General features: G+C 44.1%; 1 protein-coding gene across 1 annotated transcript; it reads left to right on the forward strand.

Annotated features, from left to right (window-relative positions):
• Positions 1–1,395: 1,395 nt before the first annotated feature.
• LOC135545276 (beta-crystallin A1-2-like) lies at positions 1,396–4,134 on the forward strand. Its single transcript, XM_064972901.1, has 5 exons — positions 1,396–1,434; positions 1,653–1,771; positions 2,160–2,301; positions 2,787–2,929; positions 3,987–4,134. Exons 1-5 carry the CDS (start codon positions 1,396–1,398, stop codon positions 4,132–4,134), a joined length of 591 nt encoding a protein of 196 aa, XP_064828973.1.
• Positions 4,135–21,389: the final 17,255 nt, after the last annotated feature.

Consider the following 21,389-nt stretch of genomic DNA (forward strand, 5'->3'; position numbering starts at 1 on the left):
GATGGATGATTTTAATCTGATGGTTATGTTCACAGCATTACAATAACAGTATGTTCAATATTGACCAATTGTCATCCAAAAAACACATTTTTAAAATGGTTAGATTTTTGGTACATCCTCCTTCTGACGTGTCTCCCTATCTTTTTCCTCAACATCATATACATTAACTACTGCAAGCATGTTGTGGGTTAGGGGCTGGGCTATGACCAGGGCAGGACTGGGCCAGGACTGGGTGTAGTCTATGTCTGTATAATCATGGGGTCCGGACAGTTGTCCAGGGGCTTGTGCTAATCGGCACTGGGCACGGTGCCCTGCGTCCAGACCAGTACACCGTGGCTTTAGAGAGCCTAAAGCCCTGTGGCTCAGTATGGAACAATGGAGGGCCCAGTAATGTGCTGACTCCTAGCCCGTCCTGCAGGCCTGGGCTCCATTCACCACCACTGTGTATAAATAGGCCCGTTTACTCAGGGGTCAGGACATCGTTTCGTGGAGCCCCCCGTGAGCGCTACACAGCTATTTTTTGGGGTAGGTCAGGTAAGCCCTCCATCTTTAGACCGTTCAGCCTATAGCCTTTTGCCAGCATTGTTGTCCATTTACATTGTCCTGTTTTTTCCTTTACTGTTTTCTGCTGATTCTTGGGAATGTATAGAAAGGGTCATATGCTCACAAACACATAGGACTCACACACATACTCTAAATGGACACACCAATCGTCATCACAGTCAACATCATGCATCACACTAGGATGCTACTGTATGTATGCTGTGACGCCATCAACAGCATAGTTTACGTTACACACTCAGAGTGTAACAATTGCATGACTTACAGGCACATGATACAATGGTTCACCATGTAGAATTTATAGCAACTAATAAAGCACAACATCATTATCACATGTCATTCAGAAATGTGGATAGATGCTTTGCATTGTACTACTTTATTTGTGGTATTACATACCAACGCTAGATACCAGACCTATGTATTGAAGAGGAGTTTCAGTATTATACTATAGTATTTGCACTTCTCGATTGGTATCTGTGTCCTACTGTCTATCAACGCTCTGGCTTTAGCTAGCTGTTTTTGTGGTGTGCCTCTCCTCCCTCACCCTTATGTGCATTGTATTATCATCAGCAAAAGCACAGGGCAGTGCTTTGTTTGGGTTTGTCTCTAGCATAGTCTATAGTCCCTACCACATTAGCATAACCATAACATTAATATATTTGGGCATTAGCTGCTGGGCACAGACTGATGCAAGAGCTCGAGCTTACTGGAGATGAGGCTCATGGTGGTTTAGTCATGTCAGCCCTGGTCTCCCTGTCAGACCAAACATAAATGTGACTCTGCATGACTGTGTGCTTTCTGCACTGCAGGTCCATTTTTACTGAGATATCAATCATGGCGCTGACTACTCCTAACCCAGTGGGACCATGGAAGGTGAGTCAGTGTTGGGTATACCATGTTTCCACAACAATTGAACTACGTTCCACAACCTTTCACATTTTCATAAAAAGTCTTAAGAGGTGGAAAAAGGAAATCTTTGCACACAGCAGTGCGTTCTCTAGCAGAGACACTGGTTGTGTTAAAAACACATTTTAAAAAACATCAATAATGGTTTGGAAAATTGCAAATATGCACTATATCCTCTGTTCTAGATCACAGTCTACGACCAGGAGAACTTCCAGGGAAAGCGTATGGAGTTCACTGCTTCCTGCCAGAACATCATGGAGTGTGGCGCGGACAACATTCGCTCACTGAAGGTCGAGTGTGGAGCGTAAGTCAGCCAGCCCCCAAAATACAAAGACATCTACATACTGAAGGATATTTATCTCCCTGACAGGTTACACGTTATCCTTCAGGGGCCAGGGGACTATTGCTCAGGCAACCATTTCTAAGGGATACTGATAGACATATACTGTATCATGGACAAACACAATTTAATAAGAAAACATGACAAAGTCTTGCCCCACCCTTGCATCTATCCACATGAACATCTGTCTGTCTGTCTGTCTGTCTGTCTGTCTGTCTGTCTGTCTGTCTGTCTGTCTGTCTGTCTGTCTGTCTGTCTGTCTGTCTGTCTGTACCATTTGTCTCTCTATCCTCTCTATGTCTCTCTGTCACTCTTTGTCTCTCTATTTATCTCTCTCTCTCTGTATGTGTAGCTGGGTTGGGTACGAGCACTCCAGCTTCTCTGGGCAGCAGTTTGTGTTGGAGCGTGGAGAGTACCCTCGCTGGGAGTCCTGGAGTGGCAGCAACGCCTACCACATTGAGAGGTTGATATCCTTCCGCCCAGTCTGCTCTGCCGTGAGTGTACTAGTCAAGCCTACTTCCTGTTCCTGCCGGACCAGGCCAGACAGACAGACACTCTCTTCTGTGGGCTACGTTCCAATATTCATTGAAGAATTCCGCTTAGGAATGCCCAATACATTGATTAATTCACATAATATGCTAGTACAGATAATGGAACACAGGCCTGATATTGGCACAGAAGCCAGGGTGCTGGTCTCAGTCCATATCTCTGGCTCTTGTGACTGACACTGACAGAGTCTGGCTCTACTCACTGTTACTGACACTGACATTATTATATTTAACAGATACAAGTAGCTATCCTTGGAAGCCTCTACCAGCGTTATTGAAAGCACTAAATAACAAAGTGAATAAAACACTGTTTTATAAAGATTTCCTACTTTCCCTCATAATTCTACACATTATATATTTTGTAAATAGTTCTGAGAGAAACAGGTTAAATGTAACATGAAATTTCCCACTCCTCTCTCTGAACTGCATAGAACCATAAGGAATCCAAGATTGTGGTGTTTGAAAGGGAGAACTTCATTGGCAAGCAGTGGGAGATGAACGATGACTACCCCTCCCTGCAGGCCATGGGCTGGGGCAACAATGAGATCGGATCCATGCAGGTCCAGAGTGGAGCGTAAGTAGCAGGAGTAGAAACCCTGGCTTCCTTTTTCACACTACAGAAGACTACGCTCATAACAATCAGAAATAGAGGAATCAGTTGTGTCTCGTGGTCAGGAGACAAACTGCTAAAAAGGTGTAATGTGCAGTAAGAACAAAATTCATTGTAATAACTATATAATTAAAATCTATTTTAATAACTAGATAAACTTTGAGAGGATAATCCTTTCTGTCATTGATCATAATAGAACTAAGTGAAAAACAATTTCAGGCCTGAAATGATGAATTATCTAAATGAGTTCCAGTGACCTTACTGACCTCTGCCAAATGTGTTAAAGGGACACTATGGTGAACATTTTGAAAGAAATAGCTATTATATGGTGTCCCTAGATATTATACAGAGGACTAACATGCACTGTAGAGGCTAACTCTTTCTGATCTACAAGTGTCTAGAGCAGGGATGGACAACTTTGATGGGGGTGGGGGCCACAAACAAAATGGAACACCATCATGAGGGACTATAGTGGCTGGGGGTTTTGCATACCCACATCCATACCCACACTTTTAGTCAGACCCGGCCCTTAGCGAAATTTTGTTGCCCCACCCAGTTTGCGAGCAAACCATTTTAGCAGCCTCCTCTTGACAGCAACGTTTTTCAGTTAATTTCCTGCAATTCTACTCATTTTGCCATTTGGGCTGAGAGAAACATTTGCCGTTTTTAATATGATATCTGATGATCAAAGGGAGACCACCGGTCGGTAATTCGACCATGATTACTACAACTTTATATAGCTGGCAGCTAGAATAGCTTACCAATCTAAAAAAATGTTAGCTGACAGGTGCGAATTGAGTGAGTGTCAGTGACTGACATGACAAGAGAAAAACTGCTGAAATTGCACCAAGTTTTGAAATGACACCTTCAGTATTTATTAGATTTTTTTTGTGGAACTTGATCTGCGGCCGTACAAAAGTGGTCGCCATTTGCCCACCCTTGCTCTACAGAGTAAGGGCTCGGGCTTGTTTCATGGTATTTTATCACTTCACCCTCTTCCTCTCTCCCTCTCCCCCATTAGCTGGGTATGCTACCAGTTCCCTGGTTACCGTGGCTACCAGTACATCATGGAGTGCGACCGTCATGGCGGAGAGTACAAACACTACAGGGAGTGGGGCTCCCACGCTCAGACCTTCCAGGTCCAGTCTCTGCGTCGCATCCAGCAGTGAGAGCTTCCACAGCCTTCTCCCTCTTTCACCCTTCCTCCTCTCCTCTCCCTTCTCCTCCTCCTCTTATCCCTCCTCCACCCTATCATTCCAAGCTTGGCCAGTAGTCCTGTCAGACCTCCAAGACCAACGCTTCCTGACGCTTTTGGTGCTCCACAGCGACAAACATGTTTACAGCACTTTTGTTTTTTTCCCATCGCTTAAAGAATAAAAACAAGAGAAGATACGCCCCACAGCAAGCGGAGAGAAGGGCCTCGGGTGGTGTGGTGGTACGACTCAGGCTTTGATGCTGTTCTTCAGTGTTGTCACAGGGAATTCATAGCCACAGTGATCAATAAAGAGAGAATGAGCAACAAAAATAAACAGCGATACAAGAGTGCTATTAACCTGCTCAAGTGTCTTTACTCTTTTCACTGTGTTTTGTCTCTACTCTCCACTTGCATCTTTTCTTCGCAGTCTCAGCCTTTTCCTCTGTAGGCTACTACTTTGTAGTGAAGGCTTCACTATCTGTAATAGAGGTTAGAAGAGTTGATTATGTCAATAAGCACCTGCCTACCATATAAAAGGGCTATAATCTACTGGTTCACGTTCAGCATCAGGTTTTCCGGTCACTATAAACTGGGGTCAAATTGGCAGTGGTGTAAAATACTTAAGAAAAAAACACTTTAAAGTACTACATATGTCGTTTTTTGGGGTATCTGTACTTTACTACATTTACATTTACATTTAAGTCATTTAGCAGACGTTATATTTCTTACAACTTTTACATTTACTCCACTACATTCCTAAAGAAAATAATGTACTTTCTACTCCATACATTTTCCCTGACACTCAAAAGTACTCGTTACATTTTGAATGCTTAGCATTAAGTAAAAGTCTAAAAGTATTTGGTTGTCAATATACTTAAGTATCAAAAGTAAACATAATTGCTAAAATATACTTAAGTATCAAAGGTAAAAGTATATATCTTTTCAAATTCCTTATTTAAAGCAAACCAGGTGGCATAATTTTCTTGTTTTTTAAATTCACGGATAGCCAGGGGCACACCAACACTCAGACATCATTTACAAATGAAGCATGTGTTGAGTGAGTCCGCTAGATCAGAGGCAGTAGGGATGACCAGGGATGTTCTCTTCATAAGTGTGTTAATTTTTCTGTCCCGCTAACCACTCAAAATATAACGAGTAGTCTCTTCTCTTCTCTCTTTACTCTCTTCTTATCTCTCTCTCCCTTTCTCTTTTTCTCTTTTGCTGACTGACTGAGAACTCACTGACTAGACATTCAATCTCACTCATTGTTACAGGCCCTTATATACTCTACTGGTTGTGCTTTTATTTTGTCTAGATCAGGCCACATCAGACGTGTCCCATAGCGAAGGTCTGTGTGTGTTTATGTATGCTAGACTGTGTACACATCTATAACACTCTCTATCAGACACAGAAAGTTGAGAGGTCATTGCAAGAGACTGGAGTAGGGGATTGCAATTGAGGGGATGACAAGCAACGGAGGAATTCTGATTGGAGAAAATAAAGCTTTTGAGAGTGCGATAGGCTGTCCATCAGTCCTGCTGCTTGTGACCTTTGAATGAGTAGGTGTGTGCAAACTTTTGACTGGTACAGTATGCGGCTCACTTTTCGGCTTCCTCCTTTTTTTGTTCTGATTACGGCCATTGGGATAACAGATCATCGGTGAGGCTTGTCAGAACCAACACTAATGGTGCTTTCAAGACAACTGGGATCTCTGAAAAAACCGAGGTTAAATCATGATGTCAATGATCTCCAGGTCGGAAAGTCAGAGCCATATAAAGATGCCAGAGTTTCCGACTTGGAATTCCGAGTTGGATGACTGTTCAAAACGGGGGTTTTTCCCAGTCTGAGCTTGTTTTTTTCCAGATTGCCCAGTTGTCTTGAACAGACTGAAATCGTAATTCAGAGATTTCCAAGTTCCCAGTTGTTTTGAACGCGACATCAGTTCCTATTTGTTTTTAACCTGTCATAATGCCACGGTCAAGTGATAGTTGAAACTAGGAAACAGAAATCTCCAACTTGTTAACTGTTTGAACTCGGCACATGAATAACTATCACTAGTTAGCAAGTCGGACATTTCTGAGTTTCATGTTCCACTTCCAAAACAACTGGGAACACTAGTCATTTTAATGTTTACATATCTTGCATTACTCATTTCATATGTATACACTGTATTCTATACTATTCTACTGTATCTTAGTCTTTGATTTGACTACATAGATGTGCGTGTATTGGGTATATGTTGTGAAATTGTTAGATATTACCTGTCAGATATTACTGCACTTTCGGGGCTAGAAACACAAGCATTTCACTACACCCACAATAACATGGAAAGATATCTTTACTCATTATGTATTTATTATTACCTGTTTTTACTTATTGATTATATCTCTATTTTCTTTCTCTCTGCATTGGGAAGGGCCCGTAAGCATTTAAGCATGTGACGAAATTGAAATCGAAACTGCATTGGCCACTCAGGAATATTCACTGTCTTCATGGTAAGCAACTCCAGTGTAGGTTTGGCCTTGTGTTGTAAGTTATTGTCCTGCTGAAAGGAGAATTCCTCTCCCAGTGTCTGGTGTAAAGCATCAGAAGCAGGCTTAGCGCCATTGCATTTCTTTTTACCCTGAAAAACTCCCAAGTCTTTGCCATTAACAAGCATACCCACACCATGATGCAGCCACCGCCATGCTTGAAAATAAGTTGTCAGTTACTCACATGTGCTGTGTTGGATTTGACACAAACATAAGGCTTTGCATTTAGATGAAAAAGTATATTATATTTTTGCATATACAGGATGCATGTTTTGGAATATTTTTATTCTGTATATTTGTATTCTTCTTTTCACTCTGTCATTTAAGTCATTATTAATAATCATCACAATGGCAGACCGAAAGGAGGGTGGTGCGGCAGGTGCTGCTTCTCCTCCAGATGCTGTTACAGTGCATCTGGGAAGTTTTAAGATCCCTTGACTTTTTCCACATTTTGTTACGTTACGGTCATATTCTAAAAAGGATTAAGTAGTTATTTTTATTCATCAATTTACACACAATACCCCATAATAACAAATGAAAAAACAGGTTTTCAGATTTTTTTTGCAAATGTATTAATTATAATTTATTTATCTCATTTACGTAAATATCCAGACCCTTTACTTAGTATTTTGTTGAAACACCTTTGGCAGCGATTACAGCCGAGAGAGTCTTCATGGGTTTGACGCTACAAGTTTGGCACACCTGTATTTGGGGAGTTTCTCCCATTCTTCTCTGCAGATCCTCTCGAGCTCTGTCAGGTTGGATGGGGAGGGTCGCTGCACAGCTATTTTCTGGTCTCTCCAGAGATGTTCGATCGGGTTCAAGTCCGGGCTCTGGCTGGGCCACTCAAGGACATTCAGAGACTTGTCCCGGAGCCAGTCCTGCGTTGTCTTGGCTGTATGCTTAGAGTCATTGTTGGAAGGTGAAACTTCGCCCCAGTCTGAGGTCCTGAGCACTCTGGAGCAGGTTTTCATCAAGGATCTCTCTGTGTTAGCTCCGTTCATCTATCCCTCAATCCTGACTTGTCTCCCAGTCCCTACTGCTGAAAAACATCCCCACAGCATGATGTTGCCACTACCATGCTTCACCGTAGGGATGGTGCCAGGTTTCCTCCAGACGTAACACTTGTCATTCAGGCCAAATAGTTGAATCTTGGTTTCATCAGACCAGAGAATCTTGTTTCTGTCATGTGCCTTTTACTGAGGAGTGGCTTCCGACTGGCCACTCTACCATAAAGACCTGATTGGTGGAGTGCTGCAGAGATGGTTGTCAATCTGGAAAGTTCTCCGATCTCCACAGAGGAACTCTGGAGTTCTGTCAGAGTGACCATCGGGTTCTTAGTCACCTCCCTGAGCAAGGCCCTTCTCCGCCGATTGCTCAGTTTGGCCAGGCAGCCAGCTCTTGGAGGAGTATTGGTGGTTCCAAACTTCTTCCAATTAAGAATGATGGAGGCCACTGTGTTCTTCGGGACTTTCAATGCTGCTGAAATGTTTTGTTACCCTTCCCCAGATCTGTGCCCCGACACAATCCGGTCTCTGAGCTCTACGGACAATTCCTTAGACCTCATGGCTTGGGTTCTGCTCTGACATGCACTGTCAACTGTGAGACCTTATATATATATATAGATGAGTGCCTTTCCAAATCATGTCCAATCAATTTAATTTACCACAGGTGGACTCCAATCAAGTTGTAGAAACATCTCAAGGTTGATTAATGGAAACAGGATGCACCTGAGCTCAATTTCAAGTCTCATAGCAAAGGGTCTGAATACTTATGTAAATAAGATATATCTGTTTTTATTTGTAATACATTTACAAACAATTCGGGAACCTGTTTTCCCTTTGTAGTTATGGGGTATTGGGTGTAGATTGATGAGGGAAAAAATGTATTTAATCCATTTTAGAATAAGGCTGTAATGTAACAAAATGTGGAAAGGGTCAAGGGGTCTGAATACTTTCCGAATGCACTGTATGTGCATGTAAAGAGCAGACAAGCTGTACAAAAACTCACTACTGTAATGGTCCATTTTACAAAGTGGCTCAGTGACTTATGTTTGCATCTCAATGTGAGAAAAACTGTCTGCAAGTATGCTCTCTGTGAGTGCTTCCCATGTCTTGCACCACCTATCACACCTTCACATAAAATATAAAGACATGGCTAAAGGACAATCAGACTTGTGAACATAATCCCTAGCTGTGTATTGTCACATTCCATGTTATCAGTTAGTTGTCTGTAGCTTGTGAGGTGTGGAAACACTTTGTTGCCTTTATGTATTTTGTTTTGTTGCTTTTTGTGCAATTGCTCTGTCTGCGTGCTACGTGTTGCTTGTCCTATGTTGCTCTGCATGTGCTCACTGCTCATTGTTTGTCTGTATTGTTGTTGTAATTGTTTTTAATAACATGCCCAGGGAGCTTGAAAATTAGTCGGACGGCTAAAACCGTCTCTTTTACTAAAATGTCGATTAATGTAATTTAAAAATTAAAATGAACTCAAACTCATTGTGGAGTTACTACAATGTTGTTGATCCATCCTCAGTTTTCTCCCATCACAGCCATTGAACTCCGTGGCTGTTTTAAAATCACCAATGGCCTCATGGTGACATCCCTGAGCAGTTGTCTTCCTGTCTGACAGCTCAGTTCAGAACGATGACTATCTGTGATTTGTCTGGGTAGTTTAATACATCATCCACAGCATAATTATTAACTTGACCATGCTTAAAGTGATATTCAATGTCTGATTTGTTATTGTTACCCATCTACCAATTTCTACCTTCTTTATTAGGATTTTGAAAAGCTCACTGGGCTTTGTTGTTGGATCTGTGCTACAAATGTAATACTTGACTGAGGGACCTTACAGATGTTGTATGTATGGGGGACAGAACAGAGGTTAGTCCTAAAATTATTATGTGATTTTGTAAGCCATGTTTTACTTCTGAACTAATTTAGGGTTGCCTAAAGAAAGGGAGTGAATAGTTATGAAACAGCAATTGTTTTATTTCACTTTTATTAATTTTTATTAATTTGTTTTCACTTTGACATTGAGTATTTTGTGTAGCTCAATGACAAAAAAAATCACAATTAAATCCATTTCAAAACCACTTTGTAACGCAACACAATGTGGAAAAAAATCCAAAGGGGTGAATACTCATGATACCCACTATATGTGGCAGACATGTCTGAAGGCCTGGTTGCTCCAGCTCTACATTAGGTGTTATTCGAAGTAGGGTTGTTTTCCTAAAAGCCAGATAAGGTACCCTGTATTTGTAGGCCTAGCAGCTTTATGTGTTTGTAGCTTTTGTCTGGATTCTGGAATGAATAATTTCTTTACTGGCGAATGAGAACAGGGCTGGTTGAGCAACGCAATAGGTCTAAGTAGGTCTAATGCTACAGACATTCATACAAACAGACAGAGAACTACATATGGGCTGGTAGTATGATGAGGCCAATTCTGTGGAATTTCTATGTTTATTATTTTGTTCGGATAATCTGTTCCCATTTGTGTTGTGAGTCTTGTAGTGGGTTTGGTAGAAAGCCTGAGTCCTCTTATGATTATCAAAGTTAGTCAATTATCTACCCGGGCTATGAAGTTAATGTACAAAATCTCCCTGGGTGGCTATTGGACAATAGGCCTGTTTGTTATGCATTATGGCTATATTTGTACTAGCATTGGAAAATGTATCAATTGAAGCTCAAATCAAGTTGATTGTTTGAAAGAACCCAGAAAGTGTTTGAAAGAACCCAGAACTGGTTTACACTCACACGTTTCGGAATCAGAATGTCCAAAAACCTACAAACCACTACAAGGCCTTATAACAGTAGTGTTACATGAATTCCTGTTCTCCTACCTCTCTGTCCACTACCACTTCAAAGCCTGTGTTTGTAAGTTAAAGGAAGTAGGCCTAACAGGCTTAGTGTATTTGCATGTAACCCCAGACCACCTCTATCTCCTTCCCTTCTTATATTATGTAAAGATCTTACCTGTGAAAGCTGGGGGCTTTGCCCGGGGCTTGGTTCAGGTCAGGTATGGGCCCCGAGGTTACCGAAGAACAGAGGAGGGTGTGTCACTATCACGCAGTGTGTGTACAGTGCTGTAAAAAGGTTTGATCCCTTTCTAATTTTCTCTACTTTTTCATATTTTTAATACTGCATGTTATCAGATCTTCAACCAAAACCTAATATTAGATAAAGGGAACCTGAGTTTACAAATAACAAAAAAATGGATACTTATTTAAGTTTTGCAACACCCAATTCCCATGTGGAAATAGTAGTTTCCCCCTTAAACTTAATAGCTGGTTGTTCCACCTTTAGCTGCAATGACTGCAACCAAATGCTTCTTGTAGTTTTTGATCGGTCTATTACATCTCTGTGGAGGAATTTTGGAAAGGAGTCAAACCATTTTACAGCACTGTACACACACAGCGTGATAGTGACACACCCTCCTCTGTTCTTCGGTAACCTCGATGGCCTGACATTCTCCTGTAGAATTCTCTGATACAGAGCAGAAATCATGGTTACTTCAATTAAGGCAAGTCGTCCAGGTCCTGAGGCAGCAAAGCATCTCCAAACCATCACACTCCCATCATGCTTGACCATTGGTATGAGGCTCTTTCACAAGGCATAATGTGACCCAAGTCATCCAAAAAGTTGACTCAAGTTTGCCAAAAAGCACCTGGATGATCAACAAAACTCTTGGAATAATTCTCTATGGAAAGAACATGATTCAAAAGTCTAACTTTTTGGATGACATGGGTCACATTATGCCTTGCAAAAACCAAACCCTGCATTCCACAGTAAGAACCTCATACCAACGGTCAAGTGGTGGCAGTGTGATAGTTTGGAGATGCTTTGCTGCCTCAGGACCTGGACGACTTGCATTAATATAAGGAAGGTGGGAAATACTTTTTCACGGCACTGTATATCCTGCCTGGTTGAGTTCTGACTGGACCTCGAGCCTTTGTTTGGAGGAGGTTTGCTTTTTGATATGATCTAATATGCCAGGTTGTCATAAGCACATCACATATTGTAGCTGCTGGGTGAAGGGTTAAACAAGAACTTCAGACTACATGTACATTTCAGTCATTTAGCAGACACTCTTGTCTAGAGCAACCTACAGTTAGTACATTCATTTTACGTTACCTAGGTGAGACAACCACATATCACAATCATAGTAAGTACATTTTGTCTCATAAATTAGTTATCAGCCAAGGTGACTATTATTAGGAGCATAACAGTCAGTCACACACTGCACAGCAGACCTATTTTATTATGTCAGGTTTTTATTGTTACATAGACTGGATAGGTGCTGTGAAATGTGTTGTTTTACAGGGTCAGCCATAGTAGGATGATGCTCCCAGAGCAAATGTTTTTCTTATCGGCTCGGTTATTGGAACCAGCGACCAAGGCGCTAACCGCTAGGCCAGTGGGTCTCTAACCTCTCCTCGGGGACCCCCAACCATTTCACAGTACCTGCTATATACTAGCCTAAACAAGATATACTGACAAAAGCACATATTCCAGCACACTACAGGTCACGGAGAGACCAACAACTTGTGGGGGTTGAGAATGACTGTGAGAAGGTCAGTGCTGGTGACTTTTTAAAAGGATATTCTTCTAAAATATAATTTCCCCCTCCAATAACATATTGGTCCATATTATCAGGCAGGTGTGCTATTTAGCAATAAGCATCATCACCTGATGCAGCATAGTGTCTATAAATAATTAGGCTAAGGGGTTGCCCATCTGCATTTACCCAAACTATTAGCTAGATCTGAAACTATTAGCTAGACCATGAATTGTGTTGCTACATATAATTAGCAACATATTGATGAATTGAATGTCCCCCTCAAAAAACATTCCACTGGCACTCAGCCAACTAAATATCATGTACTGTGATTATAATGTAGGCCTACCTGTTACACATGACCCTGGTTAGATTTAGCCAGTCTTCTCTACGCATTCAACGGCATTGGTGAGCGCTAACACCCACAAACCATGACCATGCAGGTTCTAAAATGGTGTATTTTATTAATTTATTGGATTTGAGAAATAAGTGTAGCCTACTAACACAAAAAAGCTCTGTGTTCTTCCTCTTTTAACAGTGGGCATCAAAACTGCTTTCAAAGGCGTGTTTTCCCACGACTCCATTAAGAACATTGTACAATGACTGGGCATGTACATTTCTCTCCGTGTGCGGCACTTGCAATTTCAATGAGCCTTGAGAGGAATGTTGTTCTCGCATAGAATGCGACAGGCTGAACAATTGAATAGATATACCATTCGTTCTACGTCTGACTTTGCTGTTACGTGTTGTTGGCTGTGGAAAATTGCATGTGGACAACCACTTTTTAATTGATAATTCAACTAACCAAAGGTACCGGGTGTCAGCTCCACCTGGCTCTCATTTGGATCATAGGTGGGACCTGGACCAATTAAACCCCTGGTCGAGCCCCCCAAAGGGCGCAGGACCTTCCTTCATTTGAGAGGTGAAATAATTATAAACAATTATGTAGCGAACTTTATACCGTTCCATTGATCGAGTGCACATATTTAGCTAGAAATCATTCAGAAAATATACCACCAGCATAATTACAATTAATACAATACACCCCTACCCTCTCCCCCCCCTCTCTCACGCTCACCTCATCTCTCATACAAGACCATGTTAATGTGTCACTCAAAGGTACCTTTCATTTAACTGCAAGCTGAGTGGAAGTGTGGGTATATGCATGTCTACCCATGACACACATTTGGTTAAATTAATTCCTGATGTCTCTTAACTATCTCTTCTTGGTTTAACCATTAACTCTGTGCCATCCAATAGACCGAGTCCTGCGCACAGGTGCGCTCTGAGGATTTTTATCTCACCATCATATTTCCTCCTTCGCAGAATTACTTGATAATGCGGCTATATACTCACAAACCTTGCGAAATAGAATAATTATTGGTGTATGCTACTGCATTAAGTGACGTGCATAACTTAACTTGATTTATTCTGATTTAATGAAACAGGCGGCACAATGACTCCAACGGCCCAATATAACACGTCACAAGTTTAACAGCTTTAGATCATCAAATTAGATTGCTTGGAAGGGATATAGGGCTCAGGCGTCACTGCTACTACACAATTAAGATTAGTTGTAGCCTACATACTCACCGACCCCCAACCCACGCAGCAGCTCTCTACAGGTTCGGAGCATTGCCGGAGCATCCCCACACAATCTACTCCGTATAACCCTACCGGATCCATGGTGAGTGTCCTGGTCACATCATTTGACACTTAAACATTTATGAATGTCTTGTTGTCCATTTTCCTAATAAAATCAACTTTTTATTGAGTTAAAGGTCCAATATAGCTGTATTTATCTCAATGTCAAATCATATCTGGGTGAAAATGAAGTACCTTACAGGATTATTTTTAAATTAAATTAATCAAAAAGAAACAAAAATGGCTTCTTGGCAAAGAGCAATTTCTCAAGGAAGATTTTTGCTAGGACTGTCTGGGAGTGGTCTGGGTGGAGAAGGGAAAACTGAAAACTGTTTTATATACAGTACCAGTCAAAAGTTTGGACACACCTACTCATTCAAGGGTTTTCTTTAAATTGTGCTATTTTCTACATTGTAGAATAATAGTGAAGACATCAACACTATGCAATAACAAATATGGAATCATGTAGTAACCAAAAAAGTGTTAAACAAATCAAAATATATTTTATATTTACAATTCTTCAAAGTAGCCACCTTTTGCATTGATCACAGCTTTGTACACTCCAGGCATATGTGTAATTTCATGGTTTTGATGTCTTCACTATTATTCTACAATATAGAAAATAGCACAATTGAAAGAAAACCCTTAAATGAGTAGGTGTGTCCAAACCTTTGACTGGTACTGTATATAAAACACAGAAAAATCACATTTTTGACTGCACTGGGCCTTTAATGTTCATCAGCACATTGTGATTGTGTTCCCTGGCAATTTAGTGCTATTGCAGACTTGCATGTGACTAGTTTTATTAAAAAAAATATGTACTGTGCATTCGGAAAATATTCAGACCCCTTCCATTTTTCCACATTTTGTTACTTAACAGCCTTATTCTAACATTGATTAAATTAATGTTTTCCGTCAACAATCTACACACAATACCCCATAATGACAAGGTGAAAACAGGTTTTTAGAAATGCTTGCACATTTATTTAAAATAAAAAACTGAAATATATATATATGTATACATACAAAGGTACACTACTGACGATGCGCTCCCCAAATTTCACCACGCTCACTGTTCATTAACTCTTGGAAGTGCTTGCACAGAGGATAGTAACATCTCATCCTGTGTTCTTGGAATCTGAATATCTGGACTTGTCCAGTGACTGCTGAGAAAGATCAGCTGACAACAGGGGAAAGTCCTTGTGGCGGCACGGAGAGACGGCTGACAGGAGGAAATAGACCCCACTGGGACAGTCATGGGGTAGCTTCCCATTTCTGTAGTTTCCCATGCTTCGCAGTATGTTGGAAACACCCGCATTAGCTACAGAAAGTCAACATACGAGAATACCCCTAGAGTCTGCGAGAGCGGGGGCGGAAGATGACTCATCGGCTGATAACATGGTAACGACTGGACTGGAAACGACTACGAGTAATGAGAGCACAGCACAAGAGAACACCACAGCAACTGTCACAAGTTCTGCTGCAACAGTGGGCCACAAACAGATGCAGGTATGTGTCTGTGGTTGGAGGAAAGTTATATCACACCATGGGCTGAGGATCCACCAGGGGAAGAAGATGTGTTTGGGTAAAGAGAGACAGAGAACTCGCATTGATTACTCTCTGCGAAAGCGATCAAATCAGTCGAATGAAGCACAGCAACTGGACGCAAACCATAGTTTGCAGTGCATCAGTACCACTGTCATGGAGGACGTAAACTCAAGCACCGAAGTAGCAACTGAGGTGGAACCAACAACAGGAGTGGAACTCACCCAGCCTCCCAGACCTGCAGTCGAGAGGAGACTACCAGGGCACAGACCGTATGTGAAGTGGCCTGGCGCCAGTGACAAGAAGTTGTGGGAAACAGTGAATACTGACCTTACCTTGACCCTCGAGAAACTTCGAGGCACAGTGGAGAAGAAGTTGGAGAGGATGGGGGACATCATCTATGAGTACGGGACAGAAAGATTTGGAGTGGAAGAGGCAAAAGGCGGGAGAAAGGTTCCAACCCCACCAGTTTCCAGGAGGCAACAAAAAATCAAGCGCCTCGTTCAAGAAAGGCGGCAGCTTAAGAAACAGTGGAAGAAGGCCTCGGAAGTGGAAAAGGAGGGCATAGAGGCACTTCAGGCTGACATCAAAACCCGGTTGGCATCCCTCCGTAGAGCAGAGAACCTACGGAAATGCAGAAGGAAGAAAGAACAAACTGGAACTTGATTCTATAAAGATCCCTTCAAGTTCCTTAAATGTCTCTTCACAAAGGAAAAAAGTGGAGCTCTAAAAACAACAAAGAAAGACCTAGAGGAGCACCTGAGAACAACAAACTTTGACTCAAAGCGACATGAACATCTGGCCATCCCATCAGATATCCCACCCATTGAACCCCCGGAACATCATATTGAGATCAGCCCTCGATACATCTGTACAGAAGGCAGGAATATCAGGGTTCTCTGGCTGCTTGGAACATTCCAGCATGATCTGGCACCAGATCCAAATGGCCACCGTGGAGAAAAGGGACCTCCATGTAGTCTTCCTCGACCTCGCCAATGCATTTGGGTCTGTGCCCCATGAACTCCTGTGGTCTGCCTTCAGATTTTTCCACATACCGGACACCATCACAAACCTGGTGAAGTCGTACTTCCAGGATCTGCAGTTCTGCTTCACCACCTCATGGCAGTGCCTGAATGTAGGTATAATGGCGGGATGTACCATTTCTCCGTTGGCATTCACAATGGCAATGGAGGTTATCATCAGATCCTCAAAATGGGTTGCTGGTGGACAGCGAGTCGACTCTGGTTTCCGCCTCCCTCCACTCAGAGCCTACATGGACGACATTACAACATTGACCACCACTGTCCCATGCACCAGGAGACTGCTCAGAAAACTCGAGGAGAACATCAGCTGGGCCCGTATGAAGATTAAACCATCCAAGTCACGCAGCATCTCGATTGTGAAGGGAGTACTCTCTGACCTGAAATTCTTCATCGGTGATGACTAAATCCCAACAGTGTCTGAGCAGCCGGTAAAAGTCTTGGAAGTGTCAGGATTTGGCCAGGGTTGTTCCGGGTTTTGGTCACTAGATGCCCCCATTGTGCTTTTTGACCTTATGTTTTTTCCCTTGTTCCCCATTATTGTTTGCACCTGTGCCTCGTTTTCCCTGATTGTATTTAAACCCTTAGTTTCCCTCAGTTCTGTGCTCTGTGTTTGTATGTTAGCACCCAGCCCTAGTGTTCTGTGTATTCTTGTCGATTCCGGTGGATGCTCTTGTGGAATTCTGTTTTTGTTTTTGAGTATCTCTTGAGGCTTTTTTGTGCTATTCCTACCACCTTTTGGATTTGCCATTTTTGTATTGAAGGACTTCTCCTTTTTACTTTATTAAATACACCGTCTTAAGTACTGCTGTGTCTGCCTCATCTTCTGGGTTCTGCTGACTATTCGTGGCTCAGTTGGTTAAGTGACTGTTTCTCACTCCGGAGACCCAGGTTCGTAACCGGGTCCTGACAGAAACACAGAGCCAAAAATGAACCCAGAGGCAGCCAGTTCCCAGGATCTTTTTGCCATGCTGTCCCACCACCAGGAGACTGTCCAACGCCACGAAGCCGCCCTGGTTCAGCAAGAGGCCTTAATGGCTAGACATTCTCATCTTCTGTCGGAGATGCTGACTTCCATTAAGCAAATATCTGATCGTCTTACCCCGGCAACAGTTCCCGTCCCAGTACCTCAGATTCACGTACCCATGGCAGTTAACCCCCTGGCTGAACCTCGTCTTCCACCTCCCCAACGGTTCTCAGGTGATCCAAGTGCTTGTAAAGGGTTTCTCACCCAATGTTCTCTCTCCTTTGAGCTACAACCCTCGTCGTTTCCCACCGACCGGTCTAAGATCGCTTATATCATCACCCTGCTGTCGGAAAAAGCCCTGGCCTGGGCTACTGCTGTGTGGGATGCCCATAGTTCCTGCTGTGCCAGCTACTCTGCCTTTGCTGAGGAATTCAAACGAGTGTTTCAAGGCCCAAGCAGTGGTTCTGACTCAGCCAAACAGCTCCTGACTCTCCACCAAGGTTGGCGCAGCGTGACGGACTATGCCATCCAGTTCCGCACGGTGGCAGCAGCAAGTGGCTGGAACAACGAGGCGCTCACGGTGTGCTTTCTGAAAGGCCTTTCCGACACTATCCAAGATGAACTGGCCACTCGGGAACCACCGGACAATCTCGAGTCCCTGATCAAGTTGGCCTCACGCATTGACCAGCGTCTGAGAGAGAGAGAACTCAACCGTAGACCTCTAGCCCCTATCAGTCCCAGCTCCGAGTCCCCACCTTTATCCTCGCTGGCTCCATCGGAACCCATGCAGATTGGACGCATCTCCCAGGCTGAGAGAGACCGCCGGATGAGGGAGCGACGCTGTCTATATTGCGGCAAACCGGGCCATTTCCGTTCCACGTGTCCCGGGCTCCAGGGAAACGCTCTGTCCCGTACAGACCGGGGGAACTGTAACGGGAAACATAACCTCCTCCCATCCGTCCAACTCCCGTCTGCTCATTCCAGTCACCCTCTCCTGGGACAACCACAAGCTTCACCTTCAAGCCTTGGTAGACTCTGGAGCCGCAGGTAACTTCATGGATGGTGTCTGGGCGAAGGAGAATGGCGTTCCCTCTGAACCTCTAAGTGAACCCATGAGGGTCACTACATTGGATGGAAGCCCTTTGGGATCTGGACTTGTCACTCATGTCACTACCTCCTTGCGACTTTCAGTTTCACAACACCAGGAATTGATGAACTTTCATTTGATCTCCTGTTCCGAGTTCCCTCTCGTCCTTGGATACCCCTGGCTTCACAGCCATAACCCTCACATCGACTTGTCTATGGGCACTATCAAGCAGTGGGGTCCTACGTGCCAAGCTACTTGTATTTTCCAGAATTCCCCGAGTTCTACTCCCGAGTCTTTAGAATCCATCGACCTGACCCGAGTTCCCGAGTGTTACCATGACCTCAAACGGGTGTTTAGCAAACAGAGGGCCACCATGCTACCACCCCATAGACCTTATGATTGCCCCATCGACCTGTTTCCGGGCACTTGCCCCCCCAGGGGTCGGATCTTTTCCCTATCTCCACCCGAACGAGCTGCTATGGATACCTACATCAAGGACGCTCTGGAAGCAGGCCTCATGCGTCCATCCACCTCCCGGCGGGAGCAGGGTTTTTCTTTGTGGCCAAGAAAGACGGTGGATTACGTCCTTGCATCGACTACCGGGGACTCAATGCCATAACCGTCCGTAACCGTTACCCGCTACCCCTTATGGCCACAGCCTTCGAGCTGCTCCAGGAAGCAGTTGTTTTCACTAAGCTGGACCTGCGGAACGCATACCATCTTGTGCGGATCAGACCTGGTGACGAGTGGAAGACCGCTTTCAACACGCCTACTGGTCACTATGAATACTTGGTGATGCCCTTCGGCCTGACCAACGCCCCAACGGTGTTCCAAGCGCTCATAAACGATGTGCTTAGGGATATGCTTAACATATTTGTGTTCGTTTACTTGGATGACATCCTCATCTTTTCGAGCTCCCTTCAAGAACACACTAAGCATGTCAGACAAGTACTCAAACGCCTCCTAGACAGCCATCTGTACGTTAAGCCGGAAAAATGTGAATTCCATTCATCCCGAGTACAATTCCTGGGATTTGTAGTGGAACCCGGTCGAGTCCAAATGGACCCCAGGAAGGTAGGGGCGGTAGCGGATTGGCCCACCCCCAAATCCGTTAAGGAAGTTCAGCGTTTCCTGGGCTTCACAAACTTTTACCGCAAGTTCATCAAGAACTTCAGCTTGGTGGCAGCCCTCTCTCAGCTTCTTTAACCAAGGGTGGCAATGCAAGGTTTTTGTGGGGAAGAGAAGCTGAGACGGCCTTCCAAGGACTCAAGCAGCGCGTTCTCTCTGCTCCCATCCTGATACTACCGACTACGGATGAACCATTTGTGGTGGAGGTAGACGCATCAGAGGTCGGTGTTGGAGCTGTCCTGTCTCAGAGGGGTGAAGACAAGAAGCTTCATCCGTGCGCTTTCTTCTCACACCGGCTTACCCCGACTGAGAGGAACTACGATGTGGGGATCGTGAACTCCTAGCGGTTAAGATGGCATTGAAGGAATGGAGACACTGGCTCGAGGGGGCTTCTCACCCGTTTCAAGTGCTTACGGACCACAAAAATCTGGAGTATATCCAGCAGGCGAAGCGGTTGAACTCTAGACAAGCTAGATGGTCTCTTTTCTTCAATCGATTCCAGTTTATCCTCACCTATCGGCCCGGGTCAAAGAATCTCAAACCGGATGCCCTGTCCCGAGTCTACGCTCCTGCCATTCGAGATGACACGGACATGCCTGTCCTTCCTGCTGCTAAGATTGTGGCTCCGATCTCGTGGCAAGTTGAGGATACCGTGAGACGTGCTCAAGCTAGCGAACCGGACCCGAAAGGAGGTCCTGCCAATCGGTTGTTTGTCCCCAAGGCAGTGAGGACTCAGGTCCTTCTGTGGGGGCACTCCTCTCGCCTCACCTGTCATCCGGGCGTAGGTCGCACCTTGGAGTTCATCCAGCGTAAGTTCTGGTGGCCTACCATAAGAGAAGACGTTGCCACTTTCGTCAATGCCTGTCCCGTGTGCTGCCAGGGCAAATCTTCTCACCTCCGCCCTCAAGGACTCCTTCACCCTTTACCTGTTCCCCACAGACCCTGGTCCCATATCTCATTGGACTTTATTACTGGACTTCCTCCATCCCATGGCAATACTACTATCCTAGTCATAATCGACAGGTTTTCAAAGGCGGCCAGGTTCGTCCCTCTGACTAAGTTACCTTCTGCCAAGGAAACGGCTGAGTTGGTAATTAATCATGTGTTCCGAGTCTTCGGCATTCCTCAAGATATGGTTTCTGACAGAGGTCCCCAGTTCGCCTCAAGGTTTTGGAAGGCCTTCTGCCAACTCATGGGGGCTTCTGCCAGTCTATCTTCAGGGTACCATCCGGAGTCCAACGGCCAAACAGAGAGGATGAACCAAGAACTGGAAACCACCCTCCGACGTATGACTCGTGACAACCCGTCCACATGGTCATCCTTTATTGTTTGGGCCGAATACGCGCACAACACCTTGCGCTCCTCCTCCACTGGTATGTCCCTGCACGAGTGTCAGTTTGGCTATGCTCCTCCATTGTTCCCGGACCAGGAGGCAGAAGTCAGAGTGCCTTCAGCCTTGAAGTTCGTCAGACGCTGTCGGCTTATGTGGAGGAAGACCCGTCTTAATCTTATGCGTTCCTCACAGAGGTACTAACAACAAGCCAACAGACGTCGCCGTCCCGGGCCTACCCTGCGCCCCGGCCAGAGAGTCTGGCTCTCCACAAGAGACTTACCTCTATGGGTGGAGTCTCGCAAGCTGTCCCAAAAATACATCGGTCCCTTCAAGGTTGCCAGGAGAGTTAACCCAGTTTCTTATCGCCTACACTTACCCAGATCCCTTAAGATTAA

This window comes from Oncorhynchus masou, chromosome 9, assembly GCF_036934945.1.
Source record: "Oncorhynchus masou masou isolate Uvic2021 chromosome 9, UVic_Omas_1.1, whole genome shotgun sequence".
NCBI lineage: Eukaryota > Metazoa > Chordata > Actinopteri > Salmoniformes > Salmonidae > Oncorhynchus > Oncorhynchus masou.